General features: G+C 39.1%; 2 protein-coding genes across 19 annotated transcripts; both read right to left on the reverse strand.

The window, feature by feature from the left end:
- Nucleotides 1–1,532: 1,532 nt before the first annotated feature.
- LOC127379517 (uncharacterized) lies at nucleotides 1,533–4,618 on the reverse strand. 2 transcript variants are annotated; one of them, XM_051429193.1, is made up of 5 exons: nucleotides 3,542–4,618; nucleotides 3,091–3,435; nucleotides 2,896–2,997; nucleotides 2,770–2,792; nucleotides 1,533–2,470 (listed from the first exon to the last, which is right to left on the reverse strand). In XM_051429193.1, the coding sequence occupies exons 1-5, from the start codon at nucleotides 3,585–3,587 to the stop codon at nucleotides 2,348–2,350; spliced, it is 639 nt and encodes a 212-aa protein (XP_051285153.1). In that variant the 5' UTR covers nucleotides 3,588–4,618; the 3' UTR covers nucleotides 1,533–2,347. The 2 variants fall into 2 exon arrangements, with proteins under 2 accessions (XP_051285153.1, XP_051285154.1); XM_051429194.1 differs by having other exon boundaries at nucleotides 2,770–2,787; nucleotides 3,542–4,617.
- A 1,751-nt stretch (nucleotides 4,619–6,369) lies between these two features.
- Nucleotides 6,370–18,026, reverse strand: LOC127379515 (uncharacterized). Of its 17 annotated transcripts, none has more exons than XM_051429178.1 (8): nucleotides 15,744–16,219; nucleotides 14,197–14,631; nucleotides 8,229–8,439; nucleotides 7,822–8,003; nucleotides 7,332–7,676; nucleotides 7,109–7,219; nucleotides 6,954–6,988; nucleotides 6,370–6,806 (listed from the first exon to the last, which is right to left on the reverse strand). In XM_051429178.1, the coding sequence occupies exons 4-8, from the start codon at nucleotides 7,862–7,864 to the stop codon at nucleotides 6,684–6,686; spliced, it is 657 nt and encodes a 218-aa protein (XP_051285138.1). In that variant the 5' UTR covers nucleotides 7,865–8,003; nucleotides 8,229–8,439; nucleotides 14,197–14,631; nucleotides 15,744–16,219; the 3' UTR covers nucleotides 6,370–6,683. The 17 variants fall into 17 exon arrangements, 15 of the variants coding, with proteins under 15 accessions (XP_051285138.1, XP_051285144.1, XP_051285142.1 ...); XR_007888319.1 differs by lacking the exons at nucleotides 6,370–6,806; nucleotides 6,954–6,988; nucleotides 7,109–7,219; nucleotides 7,332–7,676 and adding exons at nucleotides 11,533–12,105; nucleotides 12,232–12,266; nucleotides 12,387–12,497; nucleotides 12,636–12,980 and having other exon boundaries at nucleotides 7,865–8,003; nucleotides 13,141–14,631; XM_051429184.1 differs by lacking the exons at nucleotides 7,332–7,676; nucleotides 7,822–8,003; nucleotides 8,229–8,439 and adding exons at nucleotides 12,636–12,980; nucleotides 13,141–13,299.
- Between the last annotated feature and the right edge of the window lie 1,292 nt (nucleotides 18,027–19,318).

Raw genomic sequence — 19,318 nt, forward strand, 5'->3', positions numbered from 1 at the left:
TTCAACAAGTCATGAAGAAGCATTATTGCTCTTGTGGAACATGAGGCCCTTTGTTGTGTGTGGCTCTGATGCAGAGAGCTGAAGACCTCACTCATGATACAGATACAGATAACTCACTGATACAGACAGTGCTGTTTGTCACCACAGTGCAACCATGGTCATATAGGTCCAATATGAATCCATGTGATAACATTGAGTTTTTAATTCAGACCTGTAGCATACAGCAATGATCAAATAAGGTACAGAGACTCTGTATGTCTAGTCTTCATCTGTGTGCTGCAGTGTGGTGCCTTCAAGTGCTACAAAATGAAAAAACAAAACTGACATATAGAGAGCTATAGAGTTATTCCAATTTTTCCAGTTATCATTCATATCAATCATCATGTGTTTTCTGGCTGTTGCCTACATTGTGAAAGCAACACACTGGAGGAAATAGCAGTCAGCTGAAGGCTGGTCATCTTGTGGTATTGAGAAGGCTGACAGACAGCACTGAAAACACATGACTAGTTTTTAACTTATGATATATTGCTATAGATAAAGTAGTTTAAATGACCCCCTTTCTGTACCAGCTGCTATATTATAGTGCTTCATACAGGTTAATGCAACAGGAATTTTACTTTTAATACTTTTAGTACATCATGCTGATGATGATGTAGCACAGGAACAAAGGGACCCTTGTAGGGGAAGTGGCCTGTCAGGTGAGAGCCACAAAGTAATAAGTAGGCTCATGGGCAGAAGGTGTGGAGACTGCACATTGCCTCATTGTGTATTTTAGTCTTAGTTTTAATATCTTAGTTTTCATTGTTCCTTGGATAATTGATTTTATACAATGTAGGGTCTTATTTATTTCTAGTGCTGCGGCTGGTGGTGGCCTCCTTGCAGTCTGCGTGGGGTCGGAGTGCTGGGAGTTCATTCACTTGTTTTTGATGGTGGTATGATTTGCGGTGGCACATCTTTATTAGTGTGGTGTTTTATTTGAATTGTGTTTTGGTTTGTTACATTCATCACAGGTTGAATACTCCCAGAGCACCATCAGTGGGTGGTTAGCTTCCGTCCACGGTACGTCTGTCTGTCCTCCTCCTTTCTTTCCTTTCCCTGAATTTTTGTAAATGCTCCAATAAATAGCCAGTTATGGCAGTTACCCCAAACTGACTGATGTTACCTCTTTACTGAAGCTCCTCTGTTCCAGTTCACCCATGTTACAATAATACAGATTAAGTGACATTTCCACTCAGAGTTGCAGCTCCAGTTGTGTCCTGAGTCTCTCTGGTGGCAGCATACACAGCATTCAACACCAGCTCTCTCTCTCTGTCTGACACACACCTGTTTCATTTAGGTTCTATGTCTCACTCGATCATATCCTAAAAACCTGCAGCCTGGAGCAGAGTGAATGGTGTGAGGGCCGACCTTCCTGTAGTTGAGACCTCAGTCATGACCCAGATACCTCACTGATACAGTGCTGTATATTACAACAGTGCCACAATGGGCAGGTGGAGCTCATATGTATTTGTTATGACAAATGCAACTATTAATCATATTTAAATGCATTTTATTTTTGATTCAGACATTTATCACACATTTACACACATGCATGACATCATACTGCAGTTAAAGTATTAAGTTTACACATTTATGCTTTATAAAAACTGTTTAAATGTTTGTTTTGCATATTTCACAGTAGACTGTGCAGTTGTTGACTGATTTGTTGGTTTCAGATTGCATTCTCTCAAAGCTTCAAGTTAACAGACCTCATGATTTTCACCTCAGTTGTGAAGGTGGTGAGTGTGAGGCAGCAGGGAGAGCACCCAATGCAGACAATGCACAACAGCAACAGTTAAATGGTTTATAGGTAGGCAGACAGAGAAAAAAAAAAGTCTGATATAAGTATTACAGAGTTCATGAGAACATGTGTGAAGGCGGGTGACAGCAGGGCAGGAAGGAGCGGCTGGAAGTGAGAAACGACAAAAAGGCTGAGGGCATCTGGCGGACAGCTCAAGGATGGCAGGAAAGTATAAGGCCTGGGGCAGAGAGAGAGAGAGCAGTGCAGAGGGCAGGGGATGAGAGAGTGTGTCTGAAGGGAGGGACTGAGGATGGAGGCAAACATTGTGACATCAGCTGTGTGCAGAGCACTCTGTCAAACAAGTGATGTGAACCTCACTCACTCCTCCACGGCTGCAGACCTCCATCTGACTCTAACTTTGAACCCTTAGTCAGCAATGTCCTCATGGTTCCTCCTCAACAAACATCAATCAAGAGAAGTTAATTCCCCCTACCCACCACTTATAGAGAAAAATCACAGTAGCAGATTAATATGATAAAGCATCAGTTCCTCTGAACCACTCTGAGTCTATCTGCTGGCAGCATAAATAACACGAGTCTCCACTTGTCTCTCTGACTCAGGCCTCCTGTTTCTTATTGTTGTTAAATACAAACTCAGGGCTGCATCCTTCAGGTCATTAGAGTCCAGATTCTGTAAAGAAGAGTCAAACAACTCTTAGGTAATGAAAATGATAATAAAAACCTTTATTTATATAGAGTAAAACATAGCAATAAATAAAAATATAAACAAAACAAAAAATCTCTGCTGTATAAAAGGAAAGATAGAAGGATCAGAGGAAGACAAAAAGTGTGTTTTAAGAAGCGACACCTGTCAGCAACAACGACAGTATTTAATAAGTTATTACATTATTGGTAAAACTGCAATGACTCAAAAAAGTCTCAATCAATATAATTATCAATATATAAACACAGTCTTAAAGTTATATTTACCTCTCTCCATTGGTGATTCTGTTCTTCATTATCAGCAGATGAAAGAAATAAAATGCCCTTTTAGTTAACAGTTTTTGTTAAATGTTGCTTTTTATGTTCAAATACAATAAAACTGAGTTCAGTTACCTTTCTGAAGCTTTTTGATTTTAACAGCCAGACAGATGACGACCATAGCGAGGAAAACAGTCAGACCGCCCAGGATCAGCTTTGTTAATCCATCAAACCCTTCTACAAGAAAGATTATTAAATTACACTTGACCATTGGCAGAAATGTTAATATTCAATAAATTTAATATTAATCTGAAAAGCACCAGATCTTACCTTGAACCTCTAAAAACGTTGCATCGACAATAACCAGGTTTTTGGTAATGTAAAATCCACAGAAATACAGTCCAGAGTCAGATAAATCCACTTGTTTGATTTTGAGAAAGAGAGTATAGACATTGGAGCTCATTTCAAATTTTCCACTTTTAAATCCATCACAGTATTTAGCAGGGTCAGTAGACCTGAACATAGAGGAGACACAGTGAGGCTGTGTTCTTTTGACCAGTTTGTACCAGGTTATCTGAGTGGGAACACTGGAATAGTTGGAGCACAGCATTGTGACATCTTCACCAGGCTGAACCTCCACAGTTTGAAACTCTGAACCTGAGACAGAGATCCAGCCTGAAACACACAGCAGAAATATTCCTCATGTTACTGACAGAACAAGAGGAATGTGATCAGTGCCTTCATATGATTTCATTAACAGTAATTCAGTAGCAGTACTTACTGAGGCAGCAGAGAAGTAAAACTGTTATCAAGGTGAAGTTCCTCATTGTGCGTATATTCGTGTCCCTGTAATGGTGCTTTATAACACTGAGCTCTGTCACAGGGGTTGAAGAGGCGGAGTGTTTTCTTCACATATGCTGTACCTTGGTATTTGCTCATCACACCAGCACTTGTGAAAAATGATCTAAAACCCATAAAATCGTTACCTTAAAACATGACTTTTGAAGTTTACAGTACGACACAGTGTTAATATGTTGTGAATTCCACTCAGCCACATTCTTCAACTTCATGTTATTCTCAAAAACCTGATCAAGATCTGTGCCATTAAGTACTGCGGAACTAGTTGGTTGACCACGATAGGTTGCCTGCTTGCTCACATTTACATTTTGTCTGTGTTCTGTAAGACAAAGTAACCCTAAAGAAAAAGACAGAGGACATCAAACTTTACATTGATGTAGGCGGGATTTTCTTGCAGTTTGCGTTCCTGTTGCAAGAAGACAGAACATTTCTTCATGATAATGTTAATAGAAGTTAATTTTAGTTAGAAAAGATTACATTTTACTCTCAGGCCAGTAGGTGAATAGGTTCTAAACTAATGGGCAGACTGAAGCCAGATGTAAAAACAGGTTTTCTGCTGTAGTTCTGCTGTGATCTGTCTTGTCCAGCCTGCAGAGTGGATGGTTTCATTCGAGACTTTACATGGGTCACCCTCATCTTCTCACGCTTTTAGAAGAGATAGAGTTAGCGATAACAGGAAGTGTACTTCACATTTTACGAATCATGTGGAACACGAGGGACTTTGTTGTGTGTGGCTCTGATGCAGAGAGCTGAAGACCTCACTCATGATACAGATACAGATACAGATATAGATAACTCACTGATACAGACAGTGCTGTTTGTCACCACAGTGCAACCATGGGTAGGCGGGAGGTCTTATCGGTCAAATATGAATCCATGTGATACATTGTTTTTTTTAACTCAGATCATCACTCACTCAGTCATCCAGTAATAATGTAGAATGATTTAATACTTACAGGTTGAATTCAGCTTGACATTGAATACTTTTACTTTTTATACTAATTGTGCTGATGATAATACAGATGATGTGTCATTTCTACTCACAGTTCCAGTTGTGTCCACCATCTCTGGTGGCAACATACTCAACAACATCAACATGTGATTTGTCATTGACCCTCAAAATAAGATAAATATACTCACTTTAACAACATCTGTTCTACTCTAAGTTGCAGTTACAGTTGCTTCCTGAGTCTATCTACTGGTGGCATAAATAACATGAGTCTCCACTTGTTTCTCAAAGAAACAGGAGGCCTGAGTCATTGTTGTTGAATACAAACTCAGTGCTGCATCCGTCAGGTCATCATAGTCCAGATTCTGAATATAAGAATCAGACAACTCTCATATGACTTGGTCAACAACAATAGCACAGGTCAATATGTTATTTAACATTTGACAAAGCTCCTGGAATGACTCATAAATGTCCTAATCAATATAATAATCAGTATATCAAAATCAATCAATCATTCAAATCTTAAAGTTGGATTTACCTCTCTCCATTTTGGATTCTGTTCTTCATTATGAGATGATGACAGAAATAAATCCCATCAGACCGCCCAGGATCACACTTATCAGCTTTGTTATTCCATCAAACACTTCACAAGAAAAATCATTTAATTAGACTCACCTCTAGCTGCTTGAGATCTGATTAATATAAGGGACAAAACTGACATGTCATCTGGTAAAGTTGGAATTTTTATACATACTGTATCTTGTTATTTAAAAGGTTATATTTTACTCTCAGGCCAGTGATGAGTAGGTTCTAAACTGATGGGCAGACTGAAGCCAGGTGTAAATAAAGATTTTCATTTTAACTCCAAACAGCTGCATTGAGCTCCACCTGCATCTGCTGGGATCTATCTTTAACATGTCCAGCCTGTAGAGTGGATGGGCTCATATGAGGCTGTACATGGGTCACCCTACATCTTCTCATGCTTTTAGAAGATATATTTAGAGAAAACATTTTAAAAGTCATGAAGAAGCATTATTGCTCTTGTGGAACATGAGGGCCTTTGTTGTGTGTGGCTCTGATGCAGAGAGCTGAAGCCCTCACTCATGATACAGATGTAGATAACTCACTGATACAGACAGTGCTGTTTGTCACCACAGTGCAACCATCGGCAGGCGGGGGTCTTATGTATGCATTTTAAACTCTTACTGCAAATATGAATCCATGTGATACATTGTGCTTTTAATTCAGACATGTAGCATACAGCAATGACCAATTAAGGCACAGAGTCAGAAGGCATTTGGACAGCTCAAAGATGATTTCCCAGGGAGAAAATGTCTAACTAATTGAGTAAATAGTTTAATAAGTTTAGTAATTTTTTTTATGCAATGGTCAGGTTTCCCCTAGGCCGGAGGTAGCAGTCTAGCAGTCTTATCTTAAAGACGTGCAGCCAGAAGCAGAGGGAATGGTTTCATATGAGGTTGAGCCACTGTCACGCTGCTTCTTTTCACAAGTTTGAGAGACGCTGATGCACCGTGTGGAGGTAAACTGGTGGTGTGAGTGTGAAGTGTGACCTGTGACGAGGGGTGTGGTGACAGTTTAAGAACCTATTTACCTCCACATGCATGCTCACTGATCTCTACAAACATGGTGCAGATGTGGTTATGATGCAGAGAGCTGAAGGCCAAACTTCCCTAATGACACAGATACAGATACTGATACAGACAGTGCTGTTAGTTACCACAGTGCAACAACTGGCATTTTATTTTTATTTAAAAATTTTTATAATTAAATTTTTAAAAGACAGTTGTTTACTGCTTTATTTCAGAATATACTCACACAAAGCTTTGAGTTAACAGGCCTCATGGGTTTCACCTCAGTTGTTCTCAGACCACACTGTGCTGTGTCTTCCTGTCAAACAAGTGAGGTGAACCTCACTCACTGCTCCACTGCTGCCTCCATCTCTTAATAAGATACTCTGAACATCATCAGTATCCTTACTGGCTCGTCCTGCACTAAAAACCAATCATAATCTTTTGCTTTCAGATTAACATTTAACATTTTAACATGATAAAGTAACAGTTCCACTCTGAGCTGCTGTTCCAGATGTTTCCTGAGTCTATCTGGTGGCAGCATACACAACATGTGACTCCAGCTGGTTCTCTGATGGAGAACTTCTGCTGCGTCTTGCTTTTTGATGGAAACTCAGAGCTGCATAGTTCAGGTGATCAGAGCCCAGGTTCTGTAAATAAAAATATTTACAGTCACTCATCTGACATGGCTGAGTTTGTCCAGAAAAAATAAATAATTAAATGAGAATTGACCTGAACCAGACAACATATAAAAATAGACATTAATCAGTCTTAATCTGAGGTTATAATGTGATTACCTCGCTGTGTTGTGGATTCGGTTCCTCTTTATGAGCTGACAGATGACAGAAACAGAACGTCTGGTGAATTAATTGTTTAAAAATATTGTTTTTAATACTTTTTGAAAAACAGGAAGTTGCATTTTTGCATTTGCAACATAAATAATAATAAGTACCTGACTGAATTTTCTTGATTTTGACAACCAGACCAATGACGACTATAATGAGCACAACAATCAGAGCACCCAGGATCACACTCATCAGGCTTATTGTTCCATCAAACAGGTCTACAGGAGAGATAATTACAGTAAATGAAACTGTTTGTGTAGTATTTTACCTCTCAGTAAATCTGTTTCTTTCTTCAATCAAAACACAGAACAGACTTTACAACAATCTTACCTTGAACCTTTAAAGATGTTGCACTGAAAATAACTGAGTTTCCATCTGACTGAAATCCACAGAAATACAGTCCTGAGTCAGATAAATCCACTGGTTTGATAATGAGGAAGAGGGTAGTGGTGTTGGATGTCATATTAAATTTGCCATTTTGAAATCCATCAAAGAATGTAACATTGGCATCAGAGCTCATCATAGAGGAAATGCGGCTGGCGTTGGGTCTGTGGGCCAGTTTGAACCAGGACATGTGAACGGGAAGACTGCTGAAGTTGGAGCACAGCAGTGTGACTTCTTCACCAGGCTGAACCTCCACAGTGTGAAACTCAGAAACAGAGACAGAGAACCAGCCTGAAACACACAAGACATTTATTCATAAACTTCAGGAACCAAACAAAGCACATAAACTCTGTTATGAACAGTCTGTAAATTTCACATCTGGCAGATTACTAAAGGAAAACTAACATTTGTTTGAGAAAAAAGAAGGTTTACTTACTGAAAGTACAAAGTAAAGTTGCTAGGAAGGTAAAGTTCATCATCGTGCGTACAGTAGGACTCCACCACTACAATGGCTGCTGTAACTGAACTGTGCTCCAGTAAAAGTGGTCTCAACGTAAAGAGGCGGAGTGTTCTTTTTTTTATCTGGCTGCTCACACTGACAATGAAAATGGTTAATAGCTGCAAGGAGAACAGGATAACATTATTGTGTTGTTTGATGAGACTTTAGATAATGTAGGTAATGCTTTAATAAAATCAGTGTGTATAATTCTATACAGTATGAGGAAGTGTAATCTTTGATGTACTTTGTCTCCATCAACTGTTATATATCAGGATACCTCATATAGTAGTGTGTTATCACACACATATCCAGCAGACATTTTAACTGAAAGCTTATGTACTCACTGGACTAGTTGACCCATCGTAGAGGTTTGATTTTATACTGTTTGCTTCATGTTATAAGTGATACTCTCTCCACAGGAGATATAGTGGAGTAGCAGAGGGTGGATGAGGAAGAAGGAATAGGTGTGTCTTTGGGAGGTGCTATAAAAGGCAGAGCTTGAAGGTTGGTAGGCTTCTTTGTGTTCCACCTCTTGTCTGAGGTACATGCTGAGCTCTAGGGTGAGAGACATTCAGAGATTGTGAATTGTCATGCAGTTAGATAGGACATTTACATCTCTATACTTCTCCTAGTTTATTTAACAGGGTTGTGTGAACTTAGATTTCTGGTATTTATTGAGAAATATCTAAGTCAAATATGGTATGAAATCTAAATTCTGTCTCATGATGTACTCCAGTTATTTTTTTGTATTTGTCTTAATTCCAGTCAAGCACTGAATATTATCCATGAGGGTTTCTTTTGTGTGTTAATGCTGCCTGCTTTATAATTTAAAGATAGAATTAAGGTTAGTCCTCCAGTCCCTCTGTAGGGTTTCCCGGTGGTAGCCAGTGGGTGTACTGTTAGCTGTGGTGGTGTGGCATCTGGATTGGCAGTGGAGGGGTGTGTGGAGGTAGTTTGGCTGTGGTCACCTTTAAGATGGATTGGTGGTGTATTTTGGTTGCAGAAACTATTATTGTTGCTGGTGATTTTAATAAAACAGATCTCAGAATTGTTTTACCTAGATTTCACCAGCATGTCAATGTCTCCACCGAATACACCGGGCCGTGTTTATACAAATATTCATGGCAGCTACAAAGCCCTCCCATATAACTATTTTGGTCTATCGGACCATATTTCCCTGCTTTTCCAGCCAACCCAGCTGATGAAGAAGCTGGTGGTGGATTTCCACAGGAAGAAATCTGCCCTCACACCCATCTCCATCAACGGTGTGACTGTGGATGTTGTCCAGGATTACAAATACTTTGGAGTCTACCTGGATAACAAACTGGACTGGCCCAAGAACACTGAGGCTGTTTACAAGAAGGGCCACAGTCGACTCTATTTCCTGAGGAGGCTCCGGTCATTCATCGTATATAACATCATGCTGAGGATGTTCTACCAGTCGGTGGTAGCCAGTGCCATCTTCTTTGCTGTTGTGTGCTGGGGCAGCAGGCTGAGGGCAGCGGATGCCAAGAAGATCAGCAGGATCATCAGGAAGGCTGGCTCCGTCCTAGGGGTCCAACTGGACTCTTTGGTGGTGGTGCCTGAGAGGAGGATGCTGTGTAAACCGCGCAATATCCTGGACAACAACGCTCACCCTCTCCACCAGGTGCTAACCTCGAGCAGAAGCACCTTCAGCAACAGACTCAGAGGAAACACAGAACGCCAGAGGAAGTCTTTTCTTCCTGTGGCCATCAGACTATATAACTCATCTACCTCCGGTCACGAGAGGGACAGTGGAGACACTGTGCCCTGAGCAAATGTCACTTTATCATTTTTTACCCTATTTTCACTTCATCACATTATTTAGTTGTACTGTACCTTAGTTAATTTATGCTGCTAACAAATGCTGCTACAATTTTTATCACTGTTACCACTTTCTCCAATCGCTCCTTCTCACTGATTTAGTTTGTACTTATTTTATTTAAATTTATGCTGCTAAACTGCACAGTGCGTATTGTGTATATTGTATATACCTACGTTTAACTGCAATTTTTGTTGCATTGTCACATTTAGTTACTTATGTTACCTGTAAGTGCTTGCATTTTGTTGCATTTAGTTAATTGTTTGATTTATTTTGTGTTAGCCTTTATTTTATTATCTATTTTATTTTATTTTATGTTAGCTTATTTTTACTGTAACCCTGTATTACTTTCAAGTATGGACAGATGAAGCTAAAGCAGCTCTACAGGACTGTTTCAAATACACAGACTGGCACATGTTTAAAGGGAATACCAGCCTGGAGAACCACATCAATCGGAAAAAAAACAAAACTGCCTTTCGGTCAGGTGACAAGGAAGCCCACAGCACTGCCAGAGCAAGACTGAAAGCTGGCATTGAGGAGACAAAGAGGAGGCATCAGCAGAGAACTGAGAGATACCTCAACACCAACAACACCAGAGATATGTGGCAGGCGTTCCAGAACATCATGGGCAGGAACGCTCCCATCATGTGTAAGATCGCTCAAGACGAGCTCCATTGTACCTAAAAAGTCACGCCCGTTCTGATGAAGTGCTTTGAGAACCTGGTTCTCAAGCACATAAAGAATAACATCCCTGCCGGCCTGGACTACCAGTTTGCATTCAGAACCTACAGATCCACAGAGGAGGCCATCTCTACTGCCCTCCACTCAGTCTTCACACACGTTGAGAAAAACAACACCAATGTCAGAATGCTGTTTGTTGATTTCAGCTCAGCATTCAACACAATCTCCCCTGTTAAACTGATGGATAAACTCAGCAGTCTGAGCCTGAGTACCACACTCTGCAACTGGATATTGGACTTCCCCACAAACAGACCACAGATTTGTGGTCACACTTCCTCTGCTCTACTGCTCAACAACGGAGCCCCTCAGGGCTGTGTGCTCAGCCCCCACCAGTTCACACTGTACACCCATGACTGCATCCCCCGACATGGAGACCACTCTGTTGTGAAGTTTGCACATGGCACCACCATCATTGGCCAAATTTCAAAGATGAGACTTCATATTGCGAGGAAATCAACAATCTTACAGATGGATGCACAGAAAACAACCTACTGCTCAACGTCAGCAAAACCAAGGAGCAGATAGTTGATTTTAGGAAATAAAGAGGCAAAGACACACACCCCTATTTACGTCAGTGGCACTAAGGTAGAGCAGGTAAACCATTTTAGGTTTCTGGGAATCTCCACCCTGGTTGAAAGAGCACAGGAACTAATGTATATATAAATTTCACAAAAGTTGTTCACCCATGTGATTTGATCTCCGAGAAATAAATCTCAAATATAGAATATATCAATCTTATTCTAATCTAACAAGGGAAACTATTCTGACATGTCATTGTGATGTAAGTTCATTCATAAAAAACATGTTAGAATATATCAGAATTGTAATTCCCACATTTTCCCTAAGTATGCCATTGAAAATCTGCATTTTGTGCTGTATTTAATAAACTGCTACAAATGATAAATCAGTAAGGATAAACTCCTGCAGTGATGCTAATGTCACTGATCAATCTGCTACAACAACTCAAAAAAAGTGCAAATTAGCATGATGTTAGCTTGATAATAATGTATACTCAATATAAACTGATGAAATGATTGTATCAGTATTAGCAGTTGAAATCTTACCTTGCCAGTGAGAGTTATTGCATTAATGTGTGCAAGGCTGACTGTGTTGAAATACATATCAGAGTGGAGATGGATGGGACCTTCACACCTGCTGTGGTTACAGTGTGATCTGTCGTTTAAATGTCTGGGCTTTAGCAGAGTCAATGGCACTGTGCAGGCATCACCTTGCAACATGCATCTTTTCACAAGAGAGTGTGAGTGTGTGTGAGTATTGAGTCTGTTAAGTGTGAGCTGTGATGAGGGGAGCAGTGACAGTTTGAGATTGATTTACCACCAACAAGATGCTCAAAGATCACATCTCTACCAACACAAACACAAAAACATCTTCACTTTATAGTCTTTTTTATTCTTTGGGAAGATGAAGGCCTTTGTTGTGTTGTATTTAAACAGTGTTTAATATAATAAAGTAACAGTTCCACTCTGAGCTGCTGTTCCAGATGTTTCCTGAGTCTATCTGGTGGCAGCATACACAACATGTGACTCCAGCTGGTTCTCTGATGGAGAACTTCTGCTGCGTCTTGCTTTTGGATGGAAACTCAGAGCTGCATAGTTCAGGTGATCAGAGCCCAGGTTCTGTAAATAAAAATATTTACAGTCACTCATGTCACATGGCAATATTTAAATGAGAAATGACCTTAACCATACAACATATAAAAATAGACATTAATCAGTCTTAATCTGAGGTTATAATGTGATTACCTCGCTGTGTTGTGGATTCAGTTCCTCTTTATGAGCTGACAGATGACAGAAACAGAACATCTGGTCAGTTAATTGTTTAAAAATATTGTTTTTAATACTTTTTGAAAAACAGGAAGTTGCATTTTTGCATTTGCAACATAAATAATAATAAGTACCTGACTGAAGTTTCTTGATTTTGACAACCAGACCAATGACGACTACAATGAGCACAACAATCAGAGCACCCAGGATCACACTCATCAGGCTTATTGTTCCATCAAACAGGTCTACAGGAAAGATAATTACAGTAAATGAAACTGTTTGTGTAGTATTCTACCTCTTTTGAGTTGAGATCAGCCCTGATTTTTACATTAAATCAGTTTCTTTCCAATCAAAACACAGAACAGACTTTACAACAATCTTACCTTGAACCTTTAAAGATGTTGCACTGAAAATAACTGAGTTTTCATTTAAGTAAAGTCCACAGAAATACAGTCCAGAGTCAGATAAATCCACTGGTTTGATATTGAGGAAGAGGGTAGTGGTGTTGGATGTCATGTTAAATTTGCCTTTTTGAAATCCATCAAAGAATGTAACATTGGCATCAGAGCTCATCATAGAAGAAATGCGGCTGACGTTGGGTCCGTTGGCCAGTTTGAACCAAGATATGTGAACGGGAAGACTGCTGAAGTTGGAGCACAGCAGTGTGACTTCTTCACCAGGCTGAACCTCCACAGTGTGAAACTCAGAAACAGAGACAGAGAACCAGCCTAAAACACACCAGACATTTATTCATAAACTTGTATTTCAACAGGAACTAAGCGCATAAACTATGTTATTTATGAACCGTCTGTAAATTTCACATCTGGCAGATTACTGAAGGAAAACTAACAATTGTTTTACTGAGTAATAACTGGTAGGTTTACTTACTGAAGGTACAAAGTAAAGTTGCTAGGAAGGTAAAGTTCATCATTGTGCGTACAGTAGGACTCCACCGCTACAATGGTTGCTGTAACTGAACTGTGCTCCAGTAAAAGTGGTCTCAACGTAAAGAGGCGGAGTGTTCTTTTTTTTATCTGGCGGCTCACACTGACAATGAAAATGGTTAATAGCTGCAAGGAGAACAGGACATTGTTATTATGTTGTTTGATAACACGATATAATGTAGGTAATGCTTTAATAACTGTTCTTATCTTATATCAGGATTCCTCATACAGTAATGTGTTATCACACACACATCCAGCAGATGTTTTTACTGAAACTTTATGTACTCACTGATAATACACAACAAGGTGTTCTGCTATATTATTAATGATATGGTTGAGGCTCTCTGCAGATTAGGATATTTTCCACATCAGGACATTTCATTTCCGTATCAACAGAAGCCGTGGTTATATTGTCATACATTTATTGGACGTTTATTGCAGTCCACTTAGCCCATGGTTAGCCCGTGAGTTTCTTGTGTGAGAGTATTGTAGCATGATGCAGACTATTATCACCTACAGTTGTACTGATCTCGATCAAGAGCTGAGACCAAACCAGAGGCAAATGTCTTTTATACAATCATACAATTTTAAGAGACTCCGATATTAAGAAATGAGTATTTTCTGTGATATGAGAAGATCACAGTTGAACACAAAGTTATTAGTTCAGCCATGTGATTTCATCTCAAGCTCAAAGAAATCCCGAAAAATGTAACTGTGATGCAGCTTCATTCATTCATATTGAAAAACACTGAATATGCTAGAATTCCCACAGTTTCCCTAAGTACGCCATTGAAAGTCTGCATTTTGTTCCATATTTTATAAACTGCTACAAATGATAAATCAGTAAGGATAAACTCCTGCAGTGATGCTAATGTCACTGATCAATCTGCTACAGCAACTCAAAAAAAGTGCACATTGGCATGATGTTAGCTTGACATTAATTTATACTTAATATAAACTGATGAAATGACTGTATCAGTAATAGCAGTTGAAATCTTACCTGGCCAGTGAGAGTTATTGCATTAATGTGTGCAAGGCTGACTGTGTTGAAATACATATCAGAGTGGAGATGGATGGGACCTTCACACCTGCTGTGGTTACAGTGTGATCTGTCGTATAAATGTGTGACTGTTAACAGAGTAAATGCTATCATATAACACGGTGCAGGTGTCACATTACAACATGCATCTTTTCACAAAAAGTGTGAGTGTGTGTGTGTATTGAGTCTGTTAAGTGTGAGCGTTGATGAGGGAAGCAGTGACACAGTTTGAGATCGATTTACCACCAACAAGATGCTCAAGGATCACATCTCTACCAACACAAACACAAAAACATCTTCCCTCCATGTTCTTTTTATTCTTTGGGAAGATGAAGGTCTTTGTTGTGTGTGGTTGTGATGCAGAGAGCTGAAGACAGAGCGTCCTCTGGTTGAGACCTCATTAATGATACAGATAGCTCACTGATACACACTGCCGTTTGTCCCCACAGTGGAACGATGGGCAGCAAGAGACAGACGGGGGTCAAATTTTGTCTTCCTGACAGAAAAAAGTCAGCCAGTATTCACTGCTTCATTTCGGACTTTATTCTCCCAGAGCTTGGTGTTAACAGGCCTTGTGCCAAACCAGTGACCTGAACCTCGCTCACTCCTCCACCTCGACACACAGCGGCGTTGCAGACAATTTTCTTTCTGGCTACTGCTCCATCAAACACCAATCATATTCTGAAACATTACTGCATAGAGGTTTAACCCTATCCTGTCTGCATTATGCTCTAAGTGATAATCTCTCCACAGGAAATCTAGTGGAGAAGAAGGAGGTGGATGAAGAAGTAGGAATAGGTGTGTGCGTGGGAGGTGCTTAGGTAAGAATAGGATGAGCTTGAAGTTTGGTAGGTAGGCCTTTGGCAGGCGCATATTATTATCCATTACAGTTTCTCTTGGTTTTAATACTGCCTGCTTCATTTTTTAAATATGGAATTAAGGCTGCTCCTGTAGTGGAGGGGTGTGTGGAGGTAGTTTGGCTGTGGTCACCTTCAGGTTGGATTAGCGATATATTTTGGTTGCAGTAATTATTGCTTTTACCTTTTGTAGTTTGTCACGGTTTGAATGTCATCTCTCTCTTCTGGCTCTTTTTAGTTGGACCAGTATATAACAGTTCATTTTTTATGAATTTTGAACTGTGTTTATTCACAACTAGATGTAGCCATGTGCTTTGTCTATTTCATTTCCAGCCAATCAAGATACATATGTATTATACAATCATACAATTTTAAGATACTCCTGCTCACCATTCAGAAATTAGTATTTTCTGTGTTATGAGAAATTTACAGTTCAACACAAAGTTATTTGTTCAGCCATGTGATTTGACATTGAGCACAAACAAGTCTCCAATAATATATCAAAGCCAATAAACCTAATACTAAAATCATATTCTCGTCTAACTATTTAAAATATTCAAATATGCTTTTCATTCTTTGGCAAGATGAAGACCTTTGTTGTGTGTGGTTGTGATGCAGAGAGCTGAAGACAGAGCATCCTCTGGTTGAGACCTCATTAATGATACAGATAGCTCACTGATACACACTGCTGTTTGTCCCCACAGTGGAACGATGGGCAGCAAGAGGCAGACGGGGGTCAAATTTTGTCTTCCTGACAAAAAAAAGTCAGCCAGTATTCACTGCTTCATTTCAGACTTTATTCTCCCAGAGCTTGGTGTTAACAGGCCTCATGTCTTTCACCTCAGTTGTGCTCAGACCACACTGTGCTGTCTCTTCCTGTCTTCCTGATGTGAACCTCGCTCACTCCTCCACTGCGACACACAGCGGCGCTGCAGACAATGTTCTTTCTGGCTACTGCTCCATCAAACACCAATCATATTCTTTAGACAAAATGGAAGAGATAGACTTTGGCTGAGAAGGATGGAGGGATATTGGGGAACAGAGAGAAGTATTAAACTGCAGCACTAGGAAAGTGATTGTGCATCTTCAATGAATATAGAATCACAAAAGCATGAGCTGCAGTTCAATAAGCTTCTTGCATCTGTCTGCTGGCAGCATAGACAACATGAGTCTCCTCAGGCCTTCTTCTTCTTATTGTTGTTGAATACAAACTCAGGGCTGCATCCTCCAGCTCATCAGAGTCCAGATTCTGTAAATAAAAGTATCTACAGTCACACATCTGACACAGCTGACAAAACATAAAACAATAAGATTTGGCCTTAATTTAAACTTAAACTTAATTCTGTTTTAAATTCAGATTCACCTCACTGCACTGCCAATTCTGTTCTTCATTACCAGCTGAAAGAGAGAAACAATACATCATGTTTCACAAACATTGTCGTAAATGCAATTTGCTAAACAGGACATTTTCTATTTGTTCTTCTTATTGAGAGAACTCCATCAAACTACGTATACGACAGCTTTCATCAAGTACCTGTCTGAAGTTTGCTGATTTGGACAACCACAACAGGGATAACTATGATGAGGACAGTCACAGCAGCCAGGATCGCAGTCATCATAAGCTCTGTTTTTACACCCAACACTATATAACAAGAGAGATGATTATATGAACCTTTTTGTATATTATACCTCTTTAGAGTTGAGATCAATCCTTAAGAGAGAAAATACAGACAAGACTTTAGAACAATCTTACCTTGAACCTTCAAAGATGTTGCACTGAAAATAACTGAGTTTCCATCTGACTGAAATCCACAGAAATACAGTCCAGAGTCAGATAAATCCACTGGTTTGATATTGAGGAAGAGGGTAGTGGTGTTGGATGTCATATTAAATTTGCCATTTTGAAATCCATCAAAGAATGTAGCATTGGTATCAGGGTTGAACATAGAGGAAATGCGGCTGGCGTTGGCTCTGTTGGCCAGTTTGAACCAGGACATGTGAACGGGAAGACTGCTGAAGTTGGAGCACAGCAGTGTGACCTCTTCCCCAGGCTGAACCTCCACAGTGTGAAACTCAGAAACAGAGACAGAGAACCAGCCTGAAACACAAAACAAGCAATATATTAATTCATAAACTATTATATTGTAACAAAGAATTTGTGAGTTTGCTGTTCAGTCCCTTCATTAAAGAGACACTAGCATTATTAAAGTCTGTAGACATACTCACAGAATAACGCCGTTATCAAGGTGAGGTTCATCATGATGTGTACAGCAGGACTGCAGCTCTGATCTGTGCTCCACTAAGAGTGGGCTCACTGTAATAAGGTGGGTGTTGCTTTCGTCACTCCGGCTGCTAAAACTAACAACATCAACGCTTTCAGAAAAAAGGGCGTCACAGCCACAAGCAGAATGAGACAACGTTAACACTGAAAATCAGATAGATAACATAAAATAAGCTTTTATTTATCTCCAGAGGGGAAATTCAGGTGTTGCAGCAGCACAAGGACAGAAATAAGTAGAGAGAAATACAGAAAAAAATTAGAAGGAAACTATATCAAATATAATAATATAAAATAAAATAAAATAAAATAGAAACTTAAAAGAAAAACCAATAACTACAGCTTTCCAATAAATTACTACATGTATAAAAGCATAATCTTTTTAATGTTCTTCATAATAAATAATGCCTATATCAGGATACCTCATGCATTATTACTCATATAAACATAAACACTTCCAACTGAAAGCTGATTTATTTACTGCTGTCGATACATCACTGCACACTGCTGTCAGCAATAATTGACGGTCATTGACATGAAAGGGATAAAACATGTGTCATCATATAAGAAAATAACTTTGTTTTCTGCTCAGGTGTTGTTTAGTGTATTATTGTGTTTATGACCACTTACAAAAGGCTCAAAACAAGCTGTGTTTAAATAATAAATTATTTTAAAACTTTTTTTTTTTTTTAAATTTTTTTTTTTAAAAAAAAAATTATTTAATTTTTTTTTTCTTTTTTTTTTTTAATTTTTTTATAATAAAAATTTTTTTTTTTTAATTATATTATTTTTAAACTAAAACCTTAAAATTAAAATAATAATTTAAAAAAAAAAAAAAAAAAAAAAAAAAAAAGATGAAATCAAGAAGGCCTTGCGATCCCCCATGAAGCTTTGGTGACCCATAACGGGGGTCCCGACCCCCAGGTTGGGAACCACAGATGCAATGCATGCAAGTTATAAGATATCCTTTGGTTTCACACTGTTACACTAATCTACAGGGACACAAACCATTAACAGTGGTGCACAGTTTCATTAAAGCACCTGAAAGCAGGTCCAGCAGTTCCAGCCCAACCTGCTCCACCCACAGACAGTCATACATAGTAAGTTCAATATGTGATTCTCTCGACAGAAATAAGTAAACAGTAGGCTCAGTTGTCCAATGGTAAAGTGCCTGAAAAAGCTCAATGATAGCCTGGCTCATACATATCATGGACTGAAGGTGTGAATAGATCATTTTCTCAGCTGCCGTTTCCAAATTAAAGAATGAACTTTGAGCCTCAGCTAACATTTGGTGTTTTGCAGCCACAAGTTGTATTTGTAGAGATCATTATGATACAAAGATGCTCCATTTACTTCTTTCAGAATAACTGGTGAATAGCAAGTGGGAGTTAGGCTCACTTATCTCAAAAACACTCACATAAAGAAAATAGTATTCACTGCCTGCAAAGCTTTGTACAACATCAGCATGATCACATCTTGTCTTGGATAAAAGCGTATTTATTCCCTTGGAGAAATATTTACCAGCTAAATGAGTCCTAACTGCTTTGTTTGGATCTGTGCTACAGCATGGTGTCTTCAAGGTTGAGATCAAAACTGAATACATTAACAGATGTATTTTTATTTGCTTGCTGTGGTCAAGACTTCTCTTTAGGCTGATACATACAGTACTGTTTTCTTAGCACACATGCAATGTCATTTAAAAAACAACAACCAGGGTGTAAAACTGGATGGCTGCTGTAAATATATCTACTTTATGTATTGATGTACCATAATAATGTGTTCAAAAGGGGGATAAGAATGAAAACTCAGCACTAATCAGAAGCTTGCTCTCATAGCAGAATAAATAACTTTCGGTTCCACTTCTAAAGTAACTGAGGTCATCAGGGCCCAGATTCTGTAGAAGAGAGCATTCACAGTCAGAAGCTGAACTTTAGAGAAAAAACATTGA

Source organism: Dicentrarchus labrax, unplaced genomic scaffold (assembly GCF_905237075.1).
Source record: "Dicentrarchus labrax unplaced genomic scaffold, dlabrax2021, whole genome shotgun sequence".
NCBI lineage: Eukaryota > Metazoa > Chordata > Actinopteri > Moronidae > Dicentrarchus > Dicentrarchus labrax.

What these genes read in the sequence shown, in the direction of transcription:
- LOC127379517 (XM_051429193.1), bottom strand. Translation starts at nt 3,587, where the DNA reads ATGAGGAACTTCACCTTGATAACAGTTTTACTTCTCTGCTGCCTCA. An exon ending in TTTACTTCTCTGCTGCCTCA is followed by an intron (nt 3,436 to 3,541) that starts GTAAGTACTGCT and finishes TGTGTGTTTCAG; the next exon opens with GCTGGATCTCTGTCTCAGGT. An exon ending in AACGTTTTTAGAGGTTCAAG is followed by an intron (nt 2,998 to 3,090) that starts GTAAGATCTGGT and finishes TCTTTCTTGTAG; the next exon opens with AAGGGTTTGATGGATTAACA.
- LOC127379515 (XM_051429179.1), bottom strand. Translation starts at nt 13,183, where the DNA reads ATGATGAACTTTACCTTCCTAGCAACTTTACTTTGTACCTTCA. An exon ending in AATCAAGAAAATTCAGTCAG is followed by an intron (nt 6,989 to 7,108) that starts GTACTTATTATT and finishes GTCATCTGTCAG; the next exon opens with CTCATAAAGAGGAACCGAAT. An exon ending in CGAATCCACAACACAGCGAG is followed by an intron (nt 6,807 to 6,953) that starts GTAATCACATTA and finishes TTTTATTTACAG; the next exon opens with AACCTGGGCTCTGATCACCT.